General features: G+C 37.8%; 1 protein-coding gene across 2 annotated transcripts in view; it reads left to right on the top strand.

The window, feature by feature from the left end:
* rab6ba (RAB6B, member RAS oncogene family a) overlaps nucleotides 1–22,294 on the top strand; it is a 54,981-nt gene that overhangs the window by 16,163 nt on the left and 16,524 nt on the right. Inside the window, exons 2-5 of one of the 2 annotated variants that reach the window (XM_015055129.1) lie at nucleotides 5,862–5,920; nucleotides 16,438–16,491; nucleotides 16,888–17,014; nucleotides 19,695–19,806. In XM_015055129.1, the coding sequence (XP_014910615.1) occupies nucleotides 5,862–5,920; nucleotides 16,438–16,491; nucleotides 16,888–17,014; nucleotides 19,695–19,806 (352 nt within the window). The remainder of the gene's footprint in view (nucleotides 1–5,861; nucleotides 5,921–16,437; nucleotides 16,492–16,887; nucleotides 17,015–19,694; nucleotides 19,807–22,294) is intronic. The other variant, XM_015055130.1, reaches the window with a different exon arrangement.

Here is a 22,294-nt window from a genome sequence, read left to right as displayed (position 1 = left end):
CATCGTTAATGACTGTAAACATCTGTCCATGTGTGTAAAGTCTAGTTGACCCTTACTTTAACTCTGATATTTCCAAAAGCTTGCAAACGTTTAAAAATCTTGTCCACAACAGAGGTTGAAGCTCAAAACAAAAACCCTAAAACAGCCTAAATTTGAGTCCCAGTTTTTGATTTGCAGCATCCGTGCTAATAAATGTTGTCGTGACTTGGTAAAACTTTCATTTATCATGAAAAGAAATTCAGTGTCATTAGTCGTCTGAACATTGGATGACTTTCAAGATTGATGATCTTGATTCTTCCCTAATAATTTCTTCAGTCACCTGATGTCATTTTAGCAGATTTAACAAACATGGGGCATTGTAAGAAACAATAAATATACCGACTGAAAATGAAAACATTTTTCAGTGACCTATGTTTTTATGTTCATTTAACCTTCTACCTTTACAAGATGCTGCGTAACCACTATGCGTAACCACTATGCAACTTTTTATATCCTTAAGCAGAAATAAAGAAACTGAACTTTAGGCCTCACATTGGAGGAGATTTCAGCAACTTAACTTGCACAATATCTTGCATGACAACATCATCTGCAGCCAGTCTTAAATAGATGACGATGTCATCAGGTTCACACTCAGAGCTGCACAACAGCATTAAACATTTAAATGCCTTATGTAAACCAATGATTTGTCCTCTCTAACCCTGCTGAAGCTCTGCAGCTGAAGGAAAACTTCCTCTGTATTTGTCATTTGCACAGAAAGCCACTTGTGTTTGCAGCTCAAACTGAATAGAGGGTCAGTGTGACAATATGTGAAGGAGTAAAATGACATGTAGACTTAATTTGACAATTTCCTCCCACATTTATTCAAGTAAAACTCATATTTTATCCTCAAAATATCTATGCTTCCAAGGTTGTTTTTTTTCTTCTAAATTTAAAAAATCTACAGCTTATGTAAGAGTTGCATCATGAAATTTTATTTATTAGAAATGCTTATCATGTTACTATTTAAGTGAAATATAGTTTTTAATTTCTTTATTGTGGCTGAACTCTGGGTTGGGGTATCATTTAATTAGTGGGTCTGATGGGAAAAACTCAGCGTGGCAGAGGAACAATATTTATGCCATTAATAGTCAATAAGTGTGAGATTCATTTAGGGCCTTGAATGGAAGAGAAAAACAGAAAAAAAAGAGTTTGTGAAGTCGACCATTGAAAGACAAAACATGAGGTGACCTAGTAGTGATCTGTGTGGTGCTTCTTTTTGGGAAGTACAACAATGACGAGAATTGTTTAAAAAAATACTTTAAACACAAGCCTAACATCTTAAATATGTTTAGATGTATAACAACTGTGAAAACATAAATTTCACAAAAGTAAAACTATGTTTCAGTTTTCCAAAGACCTAATTTCCATTCCAAAAAATAAACATGAATTAAAGTGGTTTATTCCAGCTGTGCTGCTGGGCTGTACTGTTTGTACATATTCTTTGGAAAAACTTAATCAAATCACGACATACAATAAACCCGGCTTGCTGGCATGTTTTCAAAATGAAATAAACAAATACCTGGCCTGTAATGCAAATTCAAATGAACTCAATGAAAAGTGCCCAGCCCTGCTGTGATCAACACTTCTAGAGCAAAGCCAGAGTTCCAGGTCTGAAGGGAATTTTAAATGCATGAAAGGCCCTGAAGGCCTGAATATTAAAATATAAAATCTTCTACAACACTCAACCCACTCTAAAATCTCAGACTCCACTGAACCCAAACTATTTGCTCTACTATATTTTTAATTTATTAAAAATACAGTTGAACTTCATAGTTCTCCTGTTTCATTCTTTTCTTTTGAAATGTAATAAGATGATTGTGGTTAATTTCTGCAGTCCCATGAAATGAATATTGGTGCTTTTATCTCCAGTGCTGCACCTTCTGTTTCCACCTAACCTACTCAGTGTTTTGATTCCTCTCATAATATTTTGAGCTGGTCCAAGTTTTTAATTACTGCAAAAATCTTAAAACATCTTTTACATCCAATATTTAAAATAAAGAAATCTATAGAAGCATAATTCATCTGCAATATGCTTGATGTGGTTTACTGGTGATAAATGAAGGTGTGCTGAGGTAAACTATTCCTCCCTGTGGTGGAGGAAATTAGTCTCTTCAGATTTTGTGTGCGATGCTCTGTTGGAGGAAGGAGAAGGGTCGTTGTGCCCATCCCTGAGTTTCTGAAGCTTTCAGCTGTGACTGAGAGGCGCAGGGAGGGCCGTCTCATGTTCTCTGAGCTGGAGGAGGATGACTCAGCAGCAACAGAGGAACATTAGATAAAACTCTCTGTTCATAATGAAGTGATATTTAAATTCCGCTAAGGGATGAATGTGTTGCTCCCAAAAGAATCAATTTAAAACACCGATGTTGTTACTGAAACTCAGAAATATTTCCCTTAAACTATTTTTGTTCATAAAGCTGCCAAACATCAAATATTTAAACATTCAAGCAGATGTTCAGTTTGCATTGCAAAGACACTTAAACGAGGAAAGTTTTGCATCTCTTATTTGGACTTGTCAGCAGTTATGGTTGGCTAATTTGATTGTATCAGATTGTGAAGAAACAGAACCTGCTGACTAGGGTTCAAAATTTAACTTAAAGTAAATAAATAAATGTTTGAAACTATGTTCACAACTCTAACATTAAAGCTCCAGTATGCAACTCTTCTAAAAAATAAAAAAAAGTGTCATGGCAGTATAGCATAAGACAGATGATCTAAAAAAAAATCAACTTCCTCCACTACTATTGCCGTCTGCAAAAATGCGCCGCTCTTGGTCAAAAACAGCCAATCAAAACCAGGAGGAGGGTCTTAGGGCTGGCAATCAACCTGATGTATGCACTGGTAAATGTGTTGATGTTGGAACTGTTTATCCGTCGTCATCTGAGGTCATGCTAACTAGCCTTAGCATTCATGGTAGGTTTTGTTTGTTTTGTTGCAGGTTTTGTAGCTATAGCATAGCAGAGACCAAGGAGGATGTTGTGAGCATGACTGACAGCGCTAAGCCCCTCCTCCTGGTTCTGATGGGTTGTTTCTGACAAAGCTGTTGATTTATATAGTTATTTATAACTTATTTATGTGGCTCTGAACATGTGCCATTGAGTCCCATGCATCTTCTTTGTTTACTATCAAGCTAACTTTATGGGCTTTACTGCCACCTGCTGTCCAAGGCAGTTTAGATCTAATATTATATATATAATTTATTCACTTTTTAGGGCTATCCCCATTAGAATGATGAGCTATTAGGTTACCTTTAAGTCAAATGGCTTGTGCCCAAAATAAGACAGCTTTGGAGCAACGTTAGTCATATGATGTATTAATAAATCAGTGTAAATAATCGGTGGCTGCACATCAGTCTGTGCCTCGCAGCTATGGAAACCAAGTGAAGGCACAGCCGCGTGTAATTAGTCTGGCTGATAAAATCTTCCTATAAACAATTGCAACTGGGCCGCCCATTTGATGAACTGTGAATATAGCACAGATTATGTTTACCGAGGGAGGCTGTCGCTGTGTATTTGAAGTGTTCACTTGCGGTTGGTGTCTGTTGCATAAATAATGAGTTCAGTTTCACCAACTTTTAAGAGCAATAAAAACCTTGAATGACTACTCCCCAGGCTGCACATGTTGAAGTTTTGGGCGGGGAGACGGATTATATTGTTACACTAAGAAATTATGGCCCTGAAGTGAAAGACATAGAAGTCACAGATGCAACTATTTTATTGTCAATTATCTTCCCTTCTGCAGAAAACACACAAGCAGAGTTTTGAGTTGAATCCTATTGGCTTCTGTATTTTTCCTGCTTCAGTACCTTTCATTAATAAAATTTGTGAGATAAACATAATTAAGAACCATCTATCACTTGGACACTTGCATCCAGCCGGTTTCTGTAAATGATTAATGATGATGTAGCATGCTATTAGTGCCTCTAAAATAAATAAATAAAAAGCTAAGTTTCTGTCTCCTAGATGATTATGTTTGAGTCATGACCATCAGACCTAAACGGAGAAAAGCCGTGTAGTTTAAGATTATTCTCTTTTTTTTGCACTGTGAATTTATATCATATTCTGAGTAGATGTGTTGAAAGGCTGTGCATTTTGTTGAATATTTAACTTAATGTCACTTTATCCAATGTCACACCTTAAACCATTTGGTTACAACACAATTTGGATGTTTAATTGGGATTTTATCACACAAAGCAGAAGCAAAAGAAAAAAAAAGACATGCATAATTCTCAGATTTCAGTTTGCATTTCAGATTTTTGAGTCTTTCCTACAAATTCTGAATTGCAGTTCGATTTGGACTTTGATTAACCCGCTATTTGTGATGTTTACCTTTTCAACTTTTGAGTTGAGTCAGTGGGATAGTCGAAGCTCGAAAGATTTTAACTTTAAGCTTGCCCACAGCTTTTTTCCTGAACTGTGATCATGCTGCTGTTAGTTTTCTAATGCTGTAAAACACTTTAAAAGTTTTTGATTAGAAAGGCCAAAATGTAGAAAATGTATGTTTGCTTTCAGCAGTGTAAATGTACGACGGTAGTTGTGCTTCTAGATTCATCAAGAAGCCATTTTCTCCTGCACTTAAGATGCTCATTTGCTTGATTCAAGCTTTTCAGTGAAACAATGTTGCTTTAAATAATGTAGTTATTTTAATCCAGAATATTTAAGTGCTCCATGGGTAGTGAACCGAAGCACAAAGACAATAACACTAAAGCGTTTGTTTATTTATTTAACACAAGTCTTATAATTGCGACACTCAGCAATGTTTTGCTTCCTTGACACATTGCAGGCCTACTTGGAAAAACAATCAGCACAGCAATCATTGTATATTCTAATCAAAGCGTTCAGTGGCTCGCTCTCATATATAACTACTGTCTGCTCTGTTTGTGAACAGGAACACATGAATGTAGTGAGAAAAGCATGGGGAAAAAAAGCATCGTTATCTGATTGTGTTTTTATGTGAAAGTGTTATGCAGTTTGGAAAAGTCTAGGATTTTATTTTTAAGTATATTTCAGGTCTGGAGAATAATAGACAACCTGATATAGGCAGATTTACACATGTGCCATATTCTTCCCATTTCTTGATGATGGATTCTGCTAAACTCCAGATTTACTTGTATGACTTAAACTTTTCAGTAACCTTTCGTGTGCTAGCACTACATGGCTGGACCTCTGTTGAATTAAGTCAGTCACTTTAAATGGGGTGAATATTTATGCAATCACTTATTTTGGGTTGGTTTAATTTTTTTTATGTAATTGCCATTATATGGTTGACATTAGTTTTCACTTTGACATCAAAGGGTTTTTTGTAATTATGTCAGTAAAGCCAGATTTTGTTGATCATGATTGATTTGTAAAGGCAATAAAAGGGTAAAACATCCCAAGGAGTAAATATTTTGTACAGGCACTGTAGACTTTATACAGCCATCCTTTCTCTGTCCGTCCATCCATCCCTTCATTATTTATCCATCCATCCGTCACCTGTTCCTCCATCCCTTTACCTATCCATCCTATCAATCTGCCCAACCTTCCAACTGTTTATATATCATTCAACATTGGAAACATTTACTTTATTTACCATTTGCTTTAAAGTAGATTTTACCTCTATTAAAGCTTTTAAAAGTTCCCAGCTTTTAGGAAATCCAAATGATTTGCAGCAACAGAGTGACTCCAATTACATGCGGACCAGATGCCACACCTGACCCCCCTCAGTCACCTCTTCGCTCTAATGAGCTCCCTCGCCAGGCCTGACAGCCATGACAAAAAGTCTACTTCCTGAATGTCTCGTTCATCCTCTAATGGAAACTATCGTTTTCTTTTCTTGTCTTGCAGTTGGAAAGACATCTCTGATCACACGGTTCATGTATGACAGCTTTGACAACACATATCAGGTAGGTGGTTGTTTATGTAGCTGGTTATTTAGTCTGTAATGTTACAACTTATGTGTTTTGATCAGTCACAAGGGTTGTAAGCCTTTCTTTTGATATTCTTCATGAATCAAAGACATGTACTCTAGTATAACCAGCTTTACTAGAAATAACCGCCATGTGTAAAATGACAGAACATGTTAAAACAGCTGCGTTTGAGTCGAAAAGTACCTATTTTCCCGTGAAGATTAGTGTTTTTTTGTTTGTTTGTTTGCTTTTTTGAGGTCTGTTTTGCAGAGCAGCTGAAACTCATTCGCAATCCTAAAAACAGAATATTGCTTCTGCAGCTCCAGCACTTCTGGAGATCTTCGTGAGCATCTGCAGGCCTACAGACGGTTTAATAACGCCTGCGGGTTTATTGCTTTAAAAGCAAAAAAAAAAGGATGATCTTACGCAGTCATAAAACTGGAATTACACATAAATCTTTCACCCTTATGGATAGTGTAGAATGAGAATTTCCATGTCTTTTAGCTCATTTAGTTCACAATCTAATATATGTAAAGAGATTACGTTAAGAACTGCAGCGTCACATTGTGGTTATTAGAACAGGCAAAGCGAGGAAAGCGAATAAGTTTGAGCTGAACTTGAAATAAAAAAAAAGAAATTGATTTATCTTTTTTTGCATATATAGTTATACTCCAAATTATGGCATTTTAACATCAGTAACCAGATCAATGATGTTTTGAAGTGGGAGGCGGCGGGCGTGGATGGGTAGCAGCAGCAGCACCAATGGGTGATACAAAAGAACAGAGGTCCATTTCTAACCAACTAGATCTTCCTGTGATAGACTCTGAGTCTATGTTTCTGTTGCAACCTGCTGATCACACTCTGTGAAGCTTCCCTCTGAGAACATCCTGTTCTGATCGATTGTTTGGTGTCATCTTGGTCCCAAGATGTCAGAGTGTGAGCCGCATGAAGATGAGGATGGTTTAACTACAAACTACACTGAACCAGAACAGCTGGTGGATGAATTGTGGACACCAGTCGTGGTTTTTGTGGTTAATCTCTAGAAAAACAGCATGCTATATAGTAAGAACTGAAACATTAAACAATAAAAAAGGCAAACGGGAAATGTTAATAATGATATCTGTATACTTTAAAAGGTAATACAACAGATCTAAAAGGCAATATGGGGGAGGTTCTTTCAAAATAAAGAGACTAGAAATACTACGTTGAACTTCATTTACATTATTTTTCTGGTCGTACTCAAACATATTTTCATATTTTGCAAATGGGATTGGTACAGTTGAGAAAGTGCCATTGTTAATCCATAGCGTTCTGCAGTTCTTAGGAGAGTCTAGTGAATGGTAAATGGACTGAATTTATAGAGCGCTTTGGTAGATATAGTGATTTGTGCTCACAAACTACACGCTCATATACACTGAGGCATATTAGCATGTGGCAGGCGGATGATGAAATCGAACCCATATGATGACTTCTTAACCCACTGAGCCACGGTTGCAAAGTTGTCCACTTTCAGAAATTTTTATCAGGTGTTTTATTTTATGCATTTATTATATCGTTCATCATTTATCATGATACATTTCTTATGAGTTTTGATTCATTGTTGCCACGATAGATTTTGATTGTTTAAAATCTCTCAAAACTGTCATATTTTCGGGATTGATAGTTTTACCATTATATCTGCTGTTTTTTTCACTGAGAGTATGAATAGACATCAATAAATTTGAAAATATGATCAAATGCAGTTCCTGCATGCAGTTTAGTCATACAAGTCACACTTCTTTATGTGAGTGGTATCCTATAGACGTGCATTACAAAGGAGCATAGTCACAACCAAAATAACTAAATAAAAAGAACTTGATACATTCATTATCACAAAATATCATTTAAGTTCATATCACCCACTACTAGTTTCATTATATTTTCTGAATACATTTTTAAACTTTTTTTTTACATATTGAAACAGATTCAATCTTATAAACTAGACTTTTATTCTCAAACTGTATTGTGGTAATTTTTGAAAGTGTTCAATCCTAATAAGAGAAATATTGTGCTTATTGTTTTAGCACTAACAGAAAGTTTAATGCGTCAATCATCAGAATGCAGAGAATCTCTTATCGTCATAAATACTAATGAATACATCTTTTTCTAGGACACCTTTTTTTTATGAATCACATAATTTTATTTAGGAATCAGGAACAGCCTTCATTATGACTCTCTCATCCTTGGGCGTTTTGCACTGGACTTATAACCCACCCATGTAGATTTCAGTATTTCATATTTCACTACCCAGAAGCTGTAGCTGCATTCACATCTCTGTCAGTAGCTCGCAGTTAAAAAGCAACCAGTTCATAGGCACTTTCTTCCACTCGCACTTCAAAAATATTAAAGTGTCATAACATTGTTAATGTATGGAGTCATGATACTCGAGACAACAGCTTTGTCAGAGTGACGCTCTCACCCAGACACATCGCACTTTTGCCAACGTTGCACACACCTCTTGATGGCTCTGGAAGTGAGCTGTTCTTCTACCATCTGCTTGTCGTTGTGGCAGGCCCAAGAGACAACAGTGTGCATGTAGCAGCAGCAGAGCGGTAGCGTGGTGGTAGCAGTGGAGGGCCTCCTGCTACATTGCTAGCCTTCCAAATACATCCTACATATGTGGATTTAGAAGAAAACTCGCATTTGGGGGCCTTCAGGATGAGAGGTTCCTCTGTGTAACATAAGGCTGTTTAGTTTTGTTGAATAAAAAGAGGAGGCATGCACCGTCTGTAAAAGGAAGTTGACCTCAAATGGCTTGTACTCTGATCTGATGAAAAGTAGGAAATAAAATTAACTTTACATTTTTACGAAGTTAACTCATGTGCTTAATCTCAATAGTATAACGCATTAATATTACATAGCGCAGATTTGCATTACCTATTTTGACCTAAAAAGTGAGGAGAGTCAAAGCGGTGTGCTCAGCAGCACATTGAACTTTAAAATAACACTCTGATGGATGTTTGGATAAAACCAAGGTAGCATGTACATATTCCAGCTATGACTTATCCTTCCACCAAAGCTCAAGTAGTTTATAATTAACATTTCTAAATTGACATTTGAGACAAAATTACTTCTTTTAAACCTTCCTGAATATTAAAACCTGGAAAACAAATCGACTGAAACACTATATGTATATAAAATAAGTATGAGAGTTGAAGTATTCTTCATGTGAAACTCAAACTTGATGTAACCTGTACAAGATTTTTGAATAAGACATGTTTTACCTGAAGCTGATTAATGGAATGTTATCTACATTCAGTGGGAATGGGAGATCTGATTGTCCAAACCATAATAAACTCATTTATTAGACATGGACATGCATTGCTGCCAGTAAATTGGGGTCACTGCTGATTATTGATGATGTGACTGTTGATAGAAGTGGCACAATTACAGAGCTACTCTCTATTTCTAACCTGATAGGACAGCACTTCAGTGTGTTGATGGATAAACAACAATAAGGTAATCTTATTGGGGCCTGCCATAGGAATGCATGGTAGGCCCCATGCATTGCTATGCATTAGAAATAGCCTTTTTCCTAAAAATAGCTTTTTATCTTTTTTATCATTATTCATTATCCATGTTTAGCACACCGAATTGAGGAAGTCAATGGAAACATGCTAGTTATACCCCACATGCCACTGGCAGCATTTAGGCTAACATTAGCGTTTTGGTTAATTTCAGCTTATACACTAATTTTAACATACTAAATGGAGTATGTCCATGTTACTCAACATGCTTGTGGTTCTCCACATGCTATTGAGTACATTGTGACTTACTTTAGCATTGATGCTAATTTTTAGCATCAGAACGCTGGGTTGCAACCGACGGACACACTTTGGCAGGCCCTGTTTAATTTTCTAGTTGTTGTTTTTAACCTGACATCAGTCCTAAACTTTGGATAAGCAGCACTGGTGACTTTCCAGACTGACATCCTTGTGTATGTGGATGTTTCATTCAACTGCAGGACTCTAATCATCATTTTCAACTTTCACTGTGCCCAGCTGCAAAGCTATTATAGTTATTAGATTTTTTTTTTTTTTTTTGGAGAGGGAGAGAGAGACGATCCTTGATTTGCACCGAGAATCTGTACTTTATTCACAATCACGCTCTTAGTGACAGCGCGGATTCTTGCTCCTGATGCTAACTATCTGAAGCAGAACAACTACTTTTCCCTCCAGATAATTAACTGAAACTCTGTCACTCCTCTAACTTTAAACCCTGTCGAGTGCAGGTAAAGATATTTAATGCCTCCATGGGTCATTTTTCCTGTCTGGTGACTTTCGCCACTGCACTATCCAGCTGTTGGACACTTGGCAACACGAGTGGAGCAGCATCGTTCCACGCAGCTGCTGCCACTTTTGCCTTCTGTTATAGAAGTGGTATATGTTTGTTGCTGATCTGCATGTGCACCAATTAATATGCTGGTACAGGTTTGTTCATTTATAGACTAGAATTTATGATCATTTATGAATGACTGTTATGTCTGCATCATTTTCAGAGGTGGCAGACGCTCTATCAATACATCTGGACCAGTGTGGCTCGTCTGCAGTCAATCTTACCCCAAGGCTGCTGCTGTAATTCCCAGGCTAAGTGGTGCTGGATAAACTCCAGTCTGGATATCTATTAGCCATCCAAGCCAACATTTAATGTAATCATCATAAGAAGTATGTGGGGACTTGGTTTCACACATAAATGGCGTTCTGCAGAAGTCTGGAAGTAATGAGACCTGAAGGGACAGGCAGCAGGCTGGCGCTGAATAGAAAGCATCTGCTTATTGAATGAAGCGCTCGTATTGTGTTTAATGTCAGTCTTAAAGCCGACACAGCTGTGGCTGCAACAGCAGGGAGGAATGCGGCAAGCGGGTTGGTTTTCTGTTTGCTTGTTTAAGGAAAGGTATGTTTTAATAAAAGGCTTCATAACCTCTATTTCATTACGATACATCTAAAAAAACATTTAGACCTCTTCTTCTGGATATCTTTGACTTTTGAATCTCTGAAAATTTCTAAGTTTTTTTTCTAGAACATTTCTAAGATTAACCTCAAAATTTCTGAGATTTTTCTAGCAATTCTGAGGCTTTTCAGACTCAAAAATGTCCTTTTTTGTTTTTATCCAAGAACATTTCTGCGATTAATCTCATATTTTCTTAGTGTTTTCTAGAATATTTTTGACTTTTGGAACTCAGAAATTTCCAAGTTTTTCTAGAACCCCCGGTCCCCCAAATTTTTAGGAAAAATTTGCTCCTGAATTTTTTTTCCATCTGCTGTGATGCTAGTCATAGTTTAATTGACATGGATCAAAACTATAACTCAGTTTTCCCTAATTCATAGTTATTTATGCACAATGATCCTCTTTCTCAGTAGCAGGTAGAGCTGACAGTGATTTTGCTGTTTTTTTTCTGGCTCAACTCCAGAGACCTTTACGTTTTAATTAAAATGCAGCAGGCATCAGATCAGTGAGAGTGTTTGTGCTGCTGCTCAGAGGGGGGAGGATATATTAGCCCAATGAGGGTTGAAAACTGATTTGAATAGAGCCCACAGGAGACACCTGTCCTGATGTGCAGATTTATGCCGTCATGGTTTCCAGCTTCTACATCCAGGATCGTCGGCTGGCGTTTTTGATTCATTGTTCGTCAAGTTTCGGACAGTTGAGCAGATGCGGCCGAGTCATTTGAAAGAGGAGCAGCGGTGTGTTTAGTGACCGACGGACGTCAGAAAGATGAAACCGAGCGTTGCGGCAGCTCCAGGCAGCGGGAGGATGTCAGTGAGGCGAGCCGCATTTGCTCCTTTTTTTTAAAGCAGCAGTTTCCTATCAAGCAGCCATTCAGCCGAGAGAGACTGAGACAGGCGTCCTTGCTGCCTGGCAGCACATGTTAAAGGGCTCTGGGGTCCCTGGAGGCTCCACGCTTTTGTCAGTTGCGTCGGAGCTGTCAGTCAAGCCTGGCCACCAGGCTGTGATTTCATCTGTCTGTTCTCCCCAAATAATCGGAATCAGCTGCTCTTTTCTGCCCGTTTTCATTACTCAAAGGCAGAAATGTTAGCGCCATCTTTGGGAAAAAAAACAAAAAGCCGTCCTCATTTTTTCCAACTTGTTTAGTGTAAATGTTATTCTATGTCAACCTAACCTTTGAGCTCCAGGTTAACTGAGTCAATAAACTTATTGAAGCTATGAAATCAAACTCTGGATGTTCTGTTTACATGTTGAAATCTTAACCGATATAAAGGCTAAGCCCGGCGCGGGCCGAGTGTTGACACTTCAACTTCGAGTTAGCAAAACTACAGATTTATAATGCTAACACAGAAATTTATAACATGTAGAACATAATTTAAATTATTTTAATTTAAATCAGAGAAATGGCAATTAATGAAATTTTGATCTTTTTAAAATTTTGAATAATGTTATCCATTACAATGGACCCCTGCCTATTAGATAGAGCAGGTCTAAAATACTCAGAAGAAAATGCAACTTAGGAAGCGGACATAACCCTAACCCTAGCCATGCTTCGTCCTTTGCGCTTATGCCAAGTGACTTTGTTACCCGTCGTATCAAGCATGGACCTTTGTCATAATAATAAACTGACTTTTCTTTTTCTTCTAACCACAACACCACAATGATGATCAGAGTTGAAGCATCCATGTTCTCCTTGACTCGAGAAATGTAGTCTTAAAAAAGCTGCTCTGTCCTTCTTCAGTGCTGTTCAGGGTCTCGGGGTCTTTGATTTGTTTCAGCCCGCTGTCTGAAAGGAGACTTGTTCATGGACAGATTTACTCCCCTGAACAGGGCTGGCAGCAAACCTCAGATGAACCATGTTGTGTGTTCTTAATAAGCTGTTGAAGGCAGCGCTGTGAGCAGATGCCTCTGGGCTCTCTGTGACTCGGGGTCGCTCGGTTTGCCAGTGCTCCTGCTAGATGGAGGACCTTGAAAGTCCTGGTAGGTACAGAGCTGTCAGAAGATTTTTTTCTTTTTCTTCTCTCTTAAAAGCAGCATTTGTTTAGCCTGCTGAATTTAGAAGAAAGTTTTCTGCAGAGGAAATTTGGGAAACGTGTTATATATTCAAGTTCTGGTCTGTGTGTAGTCCCTTTCTGACTGTGCCAACATGTATTTTGTATCTTAGGTTTCAAGAGCTCCCGTGTTGGCAGGTGTTTTCTGTGTCCTCCATCTGGACTGACTGATTTCAAATTCTTCTGAAGTCTCTCTAAAACTATTACCAGACTCAAAAGCTGTTTCAGTCTTCTTTGTGAATGTCTAAAACATGAAACATGTTGTTCATTCTTTTATCAATAGTCTGGCACCTACCAAAATAAATGGCTAATGGTTTAAATACAGGAAACCTTCACAATGCTGAAGTTAGCTGATGTGGAATATGTGTTTTACTTGGTAGGTCTAAGTTTATGCTTCTTCCTGCTTCTTTCTTTTCATGATTTCTTTTAGTTAAGATATTGTTTAAGAGACTTAAGCGATCACAATATTTACCAATATCATCACAAGATTTTTTTACATCTTGCAGCCCTAATTTTAATGACATTCTTCTGAATGTAGTTTGTGTTCCAAACCTCTGTTACCATGGAGTCCAACAAATAACTAAATGATGATTAATATCTGATTCGCTTCCAACAATGTTTATACTTAACATTTTAAGATGGGAGGGGGATTATTAGAACCACTCCCGTCTACTGAAGACAGGTTTAGCCCTATTTGGCAGCAGAATGGGTGGGGCATGTATGACCAGTCTCCTGACATTATGTGCTTGTTAAAAATTAAACAGGAGGAACATTAATAATTTCCCATGATCTTATTTCTGCATGGTATAGCTGTCTGAGGGATTCTATATTCAAAGTGGAAGCAATACAGAACCTAGAAGATCTCTATTATTCTCCTAAAACAACCTACTATGTTTATCTTGAATCTGGTTTAGCAGTAATAAATATCTATATTTAATATGCTGTTGAATACCGAATATATTCTTTGTTTTGCGTTTTCTTTTTTAAGAGCAGTTGAAAGAAAACTGTTCCTTAATTGTCTGTTATGCTTGCAAAGTGAAAATTCAGTTTATTTTGTAGCTATCTAGAGTTGGTATTTAATATCCTGATTTAATTTTTCAGATTTGCTCCTTATTGTCACGTCCCCAGTTCTTGTGTTTTAAGTCCATGTAGTTTGATCCCAGCAGTGCTTGATGTGGCTGAGACTAATAGAAGAGTATAAATGACATCCTGTATCCTTGCCAGACTCTGAATCAGTCCAGTGTGGCTGCTGGCATCGCCAAGGAAACAAGTGCGTGATCGAGCTGCTGATGCTCAGTTCTGTCAAAGTGGGCAGTGGGCACCCTGCTGAATTGCCCAACAGAGAGGAACATGGCATATACATCTATTCACCTGCCTAGGCATTGGTTCACACAAATGCTGCACTGAACTTCTCCCTTTTTCAGAAACTGGGTTTGTGTAGGCGCTTGAAATCTTTGAACATGCTTGAATTTCAATTAGGTGTTTTCAAGTGCTTGATTTCTGTATTAAGTCCTCGACAGTGTTTGATATTCAAACTTCACAGTTTGGTAGTAAAGTAAAATCTAATATTTGGTTTCAACTGCAAACAGTTTTTCAAATTTAGACTTTTAATCAGATATTTTCACACAACTAATTAAAAGATTTAGATACAGTCTTTATTTTCTCACTGTCTGAAGTTAAATCAGACTAAACCTTTCCTGTTGTAGGTTGGTTAGATTCTCCAAAATTGTTTCTATTTGCTGGAAACAAGAAAACCAAGGATGGAGTCAAGACCAGTTCTTCCAAGACCGAGTCCAGATCCTCCAAGTCCAAGACTTTGGTCTTGAAAGGCCAAGACCAGACATTCCAAGGTCAACACAAAAACAGATCTTTCAAGACCAAGGATGAGACCAGACTGCTTGAGACCAAAACCAGATCTTCCGAGACTAAGGCCAAAACCAGACTTTCCAAGACCAAGAACAGATCAACAAAGGCAGAAAAATATTTCAGGATTTTTCTTTTTGAACTCCACAAAAATTAAAGGAAAAATAGTTAATTATGCAACCAAAACTACTTATTGGTATTAAACTAAAAATGGTCTTAAAACTTGGTAAGAAAATTTTATATATATATATATATATATATATTTTTTTTTTTTTTTTGTTTTTGTTGTTTTTATAACTTTCTTTGTATATTGTAGATTAGCATTTAATTTGAGCAGGAAGGTCATTTACCTAAACACGAGTTGTTTGGATTGTTTCAATGTAATTAATATTTATTAGTCCTAATGGCTCAAAGACTTATGCATTAAACATTATTAAAATTGTAAGATATTTAGTTTAATTAGTGTCTTGTTCTTGGACCAGTCGGTTGTAAAGAGTGTGTGTGTGTTAGAGAGACATTTCAGAACATAAAATGCTATATTTTAGTTTACCCTTAATCTAGAATAACATCACACACTATTAAAAATGGTATGAAATGATGCGCAATAGTGAATTGAAACTTTTCTTTCTTTTCTTTTCCTTTTATTTTGCATTAATTCATTTATATTGTTCTTATCTCCAAAGTCTCATGCTTTCAATTTTACCATGGATAAAGTGTATATGAACACTGTGGAAAGTATTTCAGGAGAAGTTCTGAAAATAATGTTCATCTTTACTTGAGAGTTCTGCAGTGTTACTGGACCTGTTGACCATGTATAACTCAGACTCCAGCTGGACTGTGCTGCAGTCTGCCAGGTCACACAGACTTTAAAGAAGCAGCTGGAGCCGGCCGCGCAGGTCCGGGTCAGCCCCGGCGCCACACCTGTACATCTCGGAGTGCTACATGAAAAACACACTGATCACATCTGCCGTGGCCAGCTGTCTCTATTTTCATACGTTTAGCTGTGCTGCTTAACAGAATATTTACACTAAACTCAGGTTTTGTCAAAGAATACTTCATATGCGAAAAGCAGAACAGTTTCTTTTATTCTCCCTTTAAAAAGAAAAGCGATCTGCATCACAAAAGGACGCAGGCAATATTTCCACATCTTTCTAAACAAACAGCTCTGACAAGCGGCGCCGTGAAACAAAATGCAGATCTGCAGTTTAGCATTGATTTCTCAGTTTGGGCTCATCAGAGCTGGAGCAGCTGATGAGATCATGACAGGCAGCAAAGCAAAGAAGCCGTGGGCTTGGAAGTGGAAAGTAAACACGCCTCGAAGAAGAACACTGCCATCTGCCTTATGACACAATAAAAGGAATGATTAGATTGCGATTGCTGTACATAAGTGGATGCTGAGGAAGATGTGAGTCATGATTGTAAACAGCTCAACTGAGTGTAAAAAGCATTTAAAGTCAACAACCTTCTTGCTGTATTTTGGTTAAGCACAGTGCTAATGTGTGTAACAACTGCCTGGATTCCACTGCAGATTTGATCATAAAGCATCATAATGATGATAATCTTCAGAGTCGAGTTTAGTGATGTTGGTTTGTTGACATCTTCTTTCCCTTCCAGGCCACAATTGGAATCGACTTCCTGTCCAAAACAATGTACTTGGAAGATCGAACGGTAAGGACCTTCATTACGTGTGATTAATGTCATAAAAAGATGTGAAAACGTTGTATTTCCCAGTAGCAGCGGCTGTCTCCGTCGATAGTTTTGTGGCGTTAGTTAACAGTAATGTATATGCATTCAGACTGTTGAGCAGCACTGAGGGAACAGCATGTCATCTTTCTGTGCTGCGTAGGTGGATACAATGAAATCTGCTGTTTTGCTGTCTGCTTATCTTAAAAAAGGCACAAAAAAAGCAGTACAACCTTGGAAATGACGGATCTGTTCGTCTGAATAATGCCCTGTTGTGAATCTTGCTTTCGTTGTGTTATCGGTGACTGAGTGTGTGTGTGTGCGGAGGGAGCCAGCTGATTCCAGGCTCTCTGACTGTCTCAATAATCTTCCCCTCCTCAGCGTTCTCTCTCTGAACCCCAGGTGAGGTTGCAGCTTTGGGACACAGCAGGACAAGAGCGCTTCAGAAGCCTCATCCCCAGTTATATACGGGACTCCACCGTGGCCGTGGTGGTCTACGACATTACAAGTCAGTGTCCCAGAGGCCAGCTTTTCTATTTCACTCTGTGCTCCTTAGTGGAGTCTTTTTGTGGCTGTGTGTTTCTGTTGCACATGATGAGTTTTACAGAAGACTCACATTGTGCTCACTAAAACTGAAGGGGATTGACTCTGGAGATTGTTGTTACAGACAGAATGACAGGATTACTACATAAGAAACGTATGAAAAGTGTTTCCAAGGTTTGGGTAAGTATGGTGGCGAAAATGGAAAATGTATGGAGAACAGACTTTACCAAACTTTTTATATTCTGAAAGATGAATAACTCATTTAAGTTTTGATTTAAAGGGGCAGTATTAAGATAAATCAACTTTTTTAAGCTTTACATCATGTTATGTTATTCCCTCATCAAAACTTACCTGGAGTGTTGTTTTGATTCTTTCATGCATGTTTGAGAAATCATTGAATCTCATGGCAACCATTCAGCTGTGACATACACCTGGTTGGACCTAGCTCCGCCTACAAAGATGAAGCTCTTCCTCAGAGCAGCAATTAGTAAACATCTGGTAGAACTGCACATCAGCTGAGCTCATTATAGAAGCTACTTCTCCGTGCATTGCTGTTAAAAACGAGGTTGAAGGGTTACTAGAGAAAAGATGTGATGACTTCCTGAAGGCGGAGTTGCAGAAAGGGCAAGACTTTTTAAAGAGACAGAGGCCCAATTTCAAGGCCTTAAATTAGGAAGTAAAATTTCTTTTAAGTCATCTTTGATATGTACAGCATTTTTATAACAACTGAAGGTAATATATTTAATTATAAAATGATTCTATATGTGGCTGTAAAATGCATAATACTTACTTTTTAAATGTAAATGACTTCTTTTATCTTTGATTTGCTTTATCACACCATTTCACTTCATTTTATAAACAACTTCAATTTTAATAACTGTTAAATTTCTTTATCATTAGCTTCCACTAAATACTTTGTTGTTTTAGTGCTTTAGCATTAGCCAAACTAACTTTTTAGTTATCAGTTCTCACCATTGGATTAAAACTAAAGTTAGTGTAAAAATGTGCAAAGTTACACACACCTCCAATGTTTTCTGTAGTTTTATAAGGACTTGTTGAAATAAGGTTGAAATCAAGGTGATTTTGGCAGGTATGTTGAATGGAAACAGTGTGACCATAGGAGTCCCATTGATTCAAATTTTTGAAAACTTTCATTAAATGGAACAAGATGAGTCCATTTCTTTCTGTAAGACTTTTTGAATTAACACAGTATGTGCTGCCTGATGTAATGTATAAGGCACATTTAGTTATATTGACTCTCACTGAGGCTGTCTGTCCCCTGTGGTTCGTCTTATGAGTTACGTGACTAGCCTTTGTTCTAGCATCTCCAGCATTTGGAGTCTAAAAGGCTTGATTAGTGACTACTAGCCCATCAGTAGTGTTGCTACATATATTTGTACTGCAGTATAGTTTTTGTTAGATATTGCAGGGTTCTTATTTTGTACAGTTAAGCACTGGTTATAAATAATATCAGATGGTTTTATGATATGTAACTTTTGTCTCATGATATACACAAACATCAAAAACATGATTTACCAGGTTTGAGGTTCACTTTGGAGAATAAATAAAATCTTTTATCAAAATCTATATCCACTAAATGAAACAGGCCTCAGTGTAGCAGCCAGTTAGCCCTGCCAGGCAAAGTGGACATATTTCTTTAAAGTCTAATAACTTAACATGGGACTTCACTGCTGTTTGTATTATTCCATGTCAACTACTGCCTTCCAAAACTACTAAAACCCCTTTAACCTTTTCACATTTTCTGTGAATGTTACACACATATCAAACGCATTTCAATATAATTTTATTGAGATTTTAAGTGATTTGCCAACAGGAAGCAGTTCTTAGCTTTGAAGTACAAAGAAGATGATGCATCAAAATTCCTTCCAAATAAAACCTCTAATAATGCAACATACAACTTTTATAAACATGTTTTTTGCATATTTGTTAAAACTGTCACCATATATAAAATGAAACGGATAATCTATAGAAAGATTGAGCTTCTCCACCTCCTCCAAGTGCTACTATTGTGGTCAGAAGAAATGCACCACTCCCAATCAAAGCCAGAAGGAGGGTTCTAGCGTTGTCAGTCATGCTCATGTATGCACTGCTCACTTTGTTAAAGGTGGAGAAATGACTTAAAATAACAGGAAAATTATTTATCTTCTGTCATTGCCATGCTAACTCACCTTAGCATTTACGGCATGCTATGTTGTGGTGAACCAGCTGTAGCATATCGGAGAGCAAGCTCACACATGAGGATGATCGACGGCACTAAGACCCTCCTCCTGGCTCTGATTGGTTGGTTTTGACCAGAAGCAGTGTATTTTTTTTTTTCACAGATTATCTCTCATACTACGCTGTCACGACATAATGACAGTTTTAACAAATGTAAACCAAACATTTTTTATAGAAGTCAGATACTGCAGCTTTACTGTCAGAGCTGTGAATGTTCTGGAACAATGCACTAAGATGAGGGAATGTGATGAGGAGCACTTCGTTACCAAGGTTTCAACAGTCGTGTTTTTTCCCCCACCATTTTCTATACTTTCCATGTTAGTTTACAGCAGTGGGAGGACTGGTGCTGCTGCATTGTTTATCGCCTCAGCTGTTTGGTGTCATCTCACTCTGCTTTATCCCCACAGATGTCAATTCCTTCCAGCAGACATCAAAATGGATTGACGACGTGAGAACAGAAAGAGGAAGTGATGTCATCATCATGCTTGTTGGCAATAAAACAGACTTAGCAGACAAGAGGTATGTAGTTCCGTCCTCTCCTGCCAGCTAACTCCAGCATCTGTTTTATGCCCCGACGCCATGGCAACTATGAGGCGCAGCGACTGTCTGAAGGCACATTCAGCTGAACAGCAAGAACAAAGCAGGCTGACACCACCGGCTGCATTCACACAACACAGGGTCTAGATGCTTCGCTGCAGAGTACATCTTTGTATTAATGAGATGGAAATGATGTGGATGCATATGAATTTAATGTTACAGTCCAAGCAGTGCAGGAAGATCTGCGAGGACTTACTGACGCTACATAATCACGTTCTGTAATGAACACAGTCATTAGCATTATGGGATGAATTAAATCTAGTTTCATTGTTGTGATGTTTGGAACTCAGCCGATTTTCATTGGAGCGACTCGGGTCAGAACACCTGCTTTGAAATAAGTAAACCGTAATTATGAAATGTTTTATCCCTCAGCACATCCTGTTTGTGACTGTGATTTGTACAGTCATCAAAAAAAAAGAAAAAATGAAAATGCTGATGATACAAGATTCTTAATGAAGCCAAAATAGGTGGAGAAAAGAGTCGATTTAAAGATGCTGAGGGAAAAATAAACTAAGGAATGATGGGAAACAGAAACTTGCATTATTAGGAACACAATACAGCAGGAACTGAACCATAAAATAGGCTGCGCTGGCTAAATGTATTGATGGTGCATGTGTACAAAATGTAGGCCACAGGCAGACTTCATACACAAAGGAATCAATGCAAAGAAAGATGGAAATAATCCTTTTTAGTTCAGTGGTGAAGTTGTTTCTTTGCCTGAAATCTGCTAAAACCTGCAGAACCTTACGACACAACCAGTCAAGAAAATTAGTCCAGGTTTCATACTTTGATCCTCTTATTGTTTTTTTGGGCTGTGATGGTAATAATTATCTTACATTTTATTTATGATGGGCTTTACAGAGTATTGAGTAGCATAAAGTTAATAAAAATGACACACAAATCAGTGATGCCCTAAAAGCACATTTGAAAAGGGTTTGTTTTGACAAATGATTTGAGCATGAATAGTTCTGGACTGGGTCAGGGTGGGACAGAAGTTGCATGAAGACTCTGACATATTTTGGTCCAATCATTAACTCATTGGATTTCTTCCAGTTGACTTGGAGAAAATTGGCTTCATCCGTCATTTTACATCAGTCGGTGAGAGTAGAGTGTGTTGTGGATCTGCTGGGGAAGTGGCTAAAAAGAAGAACATAAGGAATAAAACGTTGAGAAAACTGAGCTCAGGACCTTGGGGTTTGCCATTTTAGGAATCAGAAGAGTATAAAATGCATGTGTAGACATTGTTAATTAAATCCTGTTTGAAGATAAAGACAAAAATAGGTCAGGATTAGGACACCAACATGTACTGGTAAACTATGCGTTAACGTGTCATCAGCACGAAAACGGATTTAACAGAAAGGTAGTTTATATGTGATGGATCTTCATCGTACACAATACCCTTTATTAGATTCATGCTTTACATTCTCCATGTATCTCCATATTGTCTCATTAGTATTATATGGATGCTGGAAAGTGCTTCCATTATTGCATTCTTCCTCTGAACTGTGCCGCTTTACTGAATGTCACGTTCGCTCCAGGAAAATCCATCCTTGCGAGGTAAGTAATTTCATTGGTACAAAATGCATTAATTTCCCTGGCGAGGGTCAACAGCTCGGAGCTGCAGAGAAACTCCCTTGGCGCTTTACTTCACAGTATGTCAGGAACTGAAAGGAAATCAGGAAAAATGCTGATGGCGGCAGTTTCTTGGATATGTCTCACCGGAGCTGCCAATAAAAGTTCACCGTTTCTGTAGCAAAAGATGAATGAAAAGCTTTGGTTTTGTAGGAGGTGTTGGTAGGAGAGGACCACTCATTGTTATGATTACACCCTAAACATTTGGGTTGAATAACATTTAGAAAGTGAGCTGTTTCTAAATGTAACTATCAAAAACTTTTTCCAGTTTTTCATAGTTAATTTAGTTTGCTCTTAATGTGGCCTGAATATTAAAGCCGCAGCAAAGAAATAAATTCAGTTTACTGCATTAAGATCACATCAGCGTCCTCCTTTAATCTCCCACTTTGAGAGGGGAAATGAGCCTTGTTGCTGTGTGGACCGGACAAACTGACAGATGTTTAGCTAAATCAGCACAGAAAAATTATAATGGTCCATCAGTGCTCCAGCTGAAGCAAATGTTTTCTTACCCGATCATTCTAAATCTTAATAACGAGCTTATTATTCAGCTTTCTGCAGAGGAAGGCCTCATTAGTATCAGGAAACAATGCTGATAGGAACATTCGTGCAAATGTTTAGAAGGTGTGTTCAGGTTCTTGAGTCACGTAAGGGGATTTAGCAAATTAACAATTTTTCAAAAGTGTCAAAGAGTGAGAGACGGGCAGATTTCTGCATCGTAAATGATCAAATTCTGCTCAGTTTGCGTCTCTGGCATCTTTTCTTCTCACACCATCTGTAT

This window comes from Poecilia latipinna, unplaced genomic scaffold, assembly GCF_001443285.1.
Source record: "Poecilia latipinna isolate Pla-1442-1.1 unplaced genomic scaffold, P_latipinna-1.0 Scaffold1297, whole genome shotgun sequence".
NCBI classification, from domain to species: Eukaryota; Metazoa; Chordata; class Actinopteri; order Cyprinodontiformes; family Poeciliidae; genus Poecilia; species Poecilia latipinna.
The sequence above is the reverse complement of the archived record's forward strand: the minus strand, read 5'-3'. Positions and strand labels throughout refer to the sequence as shown.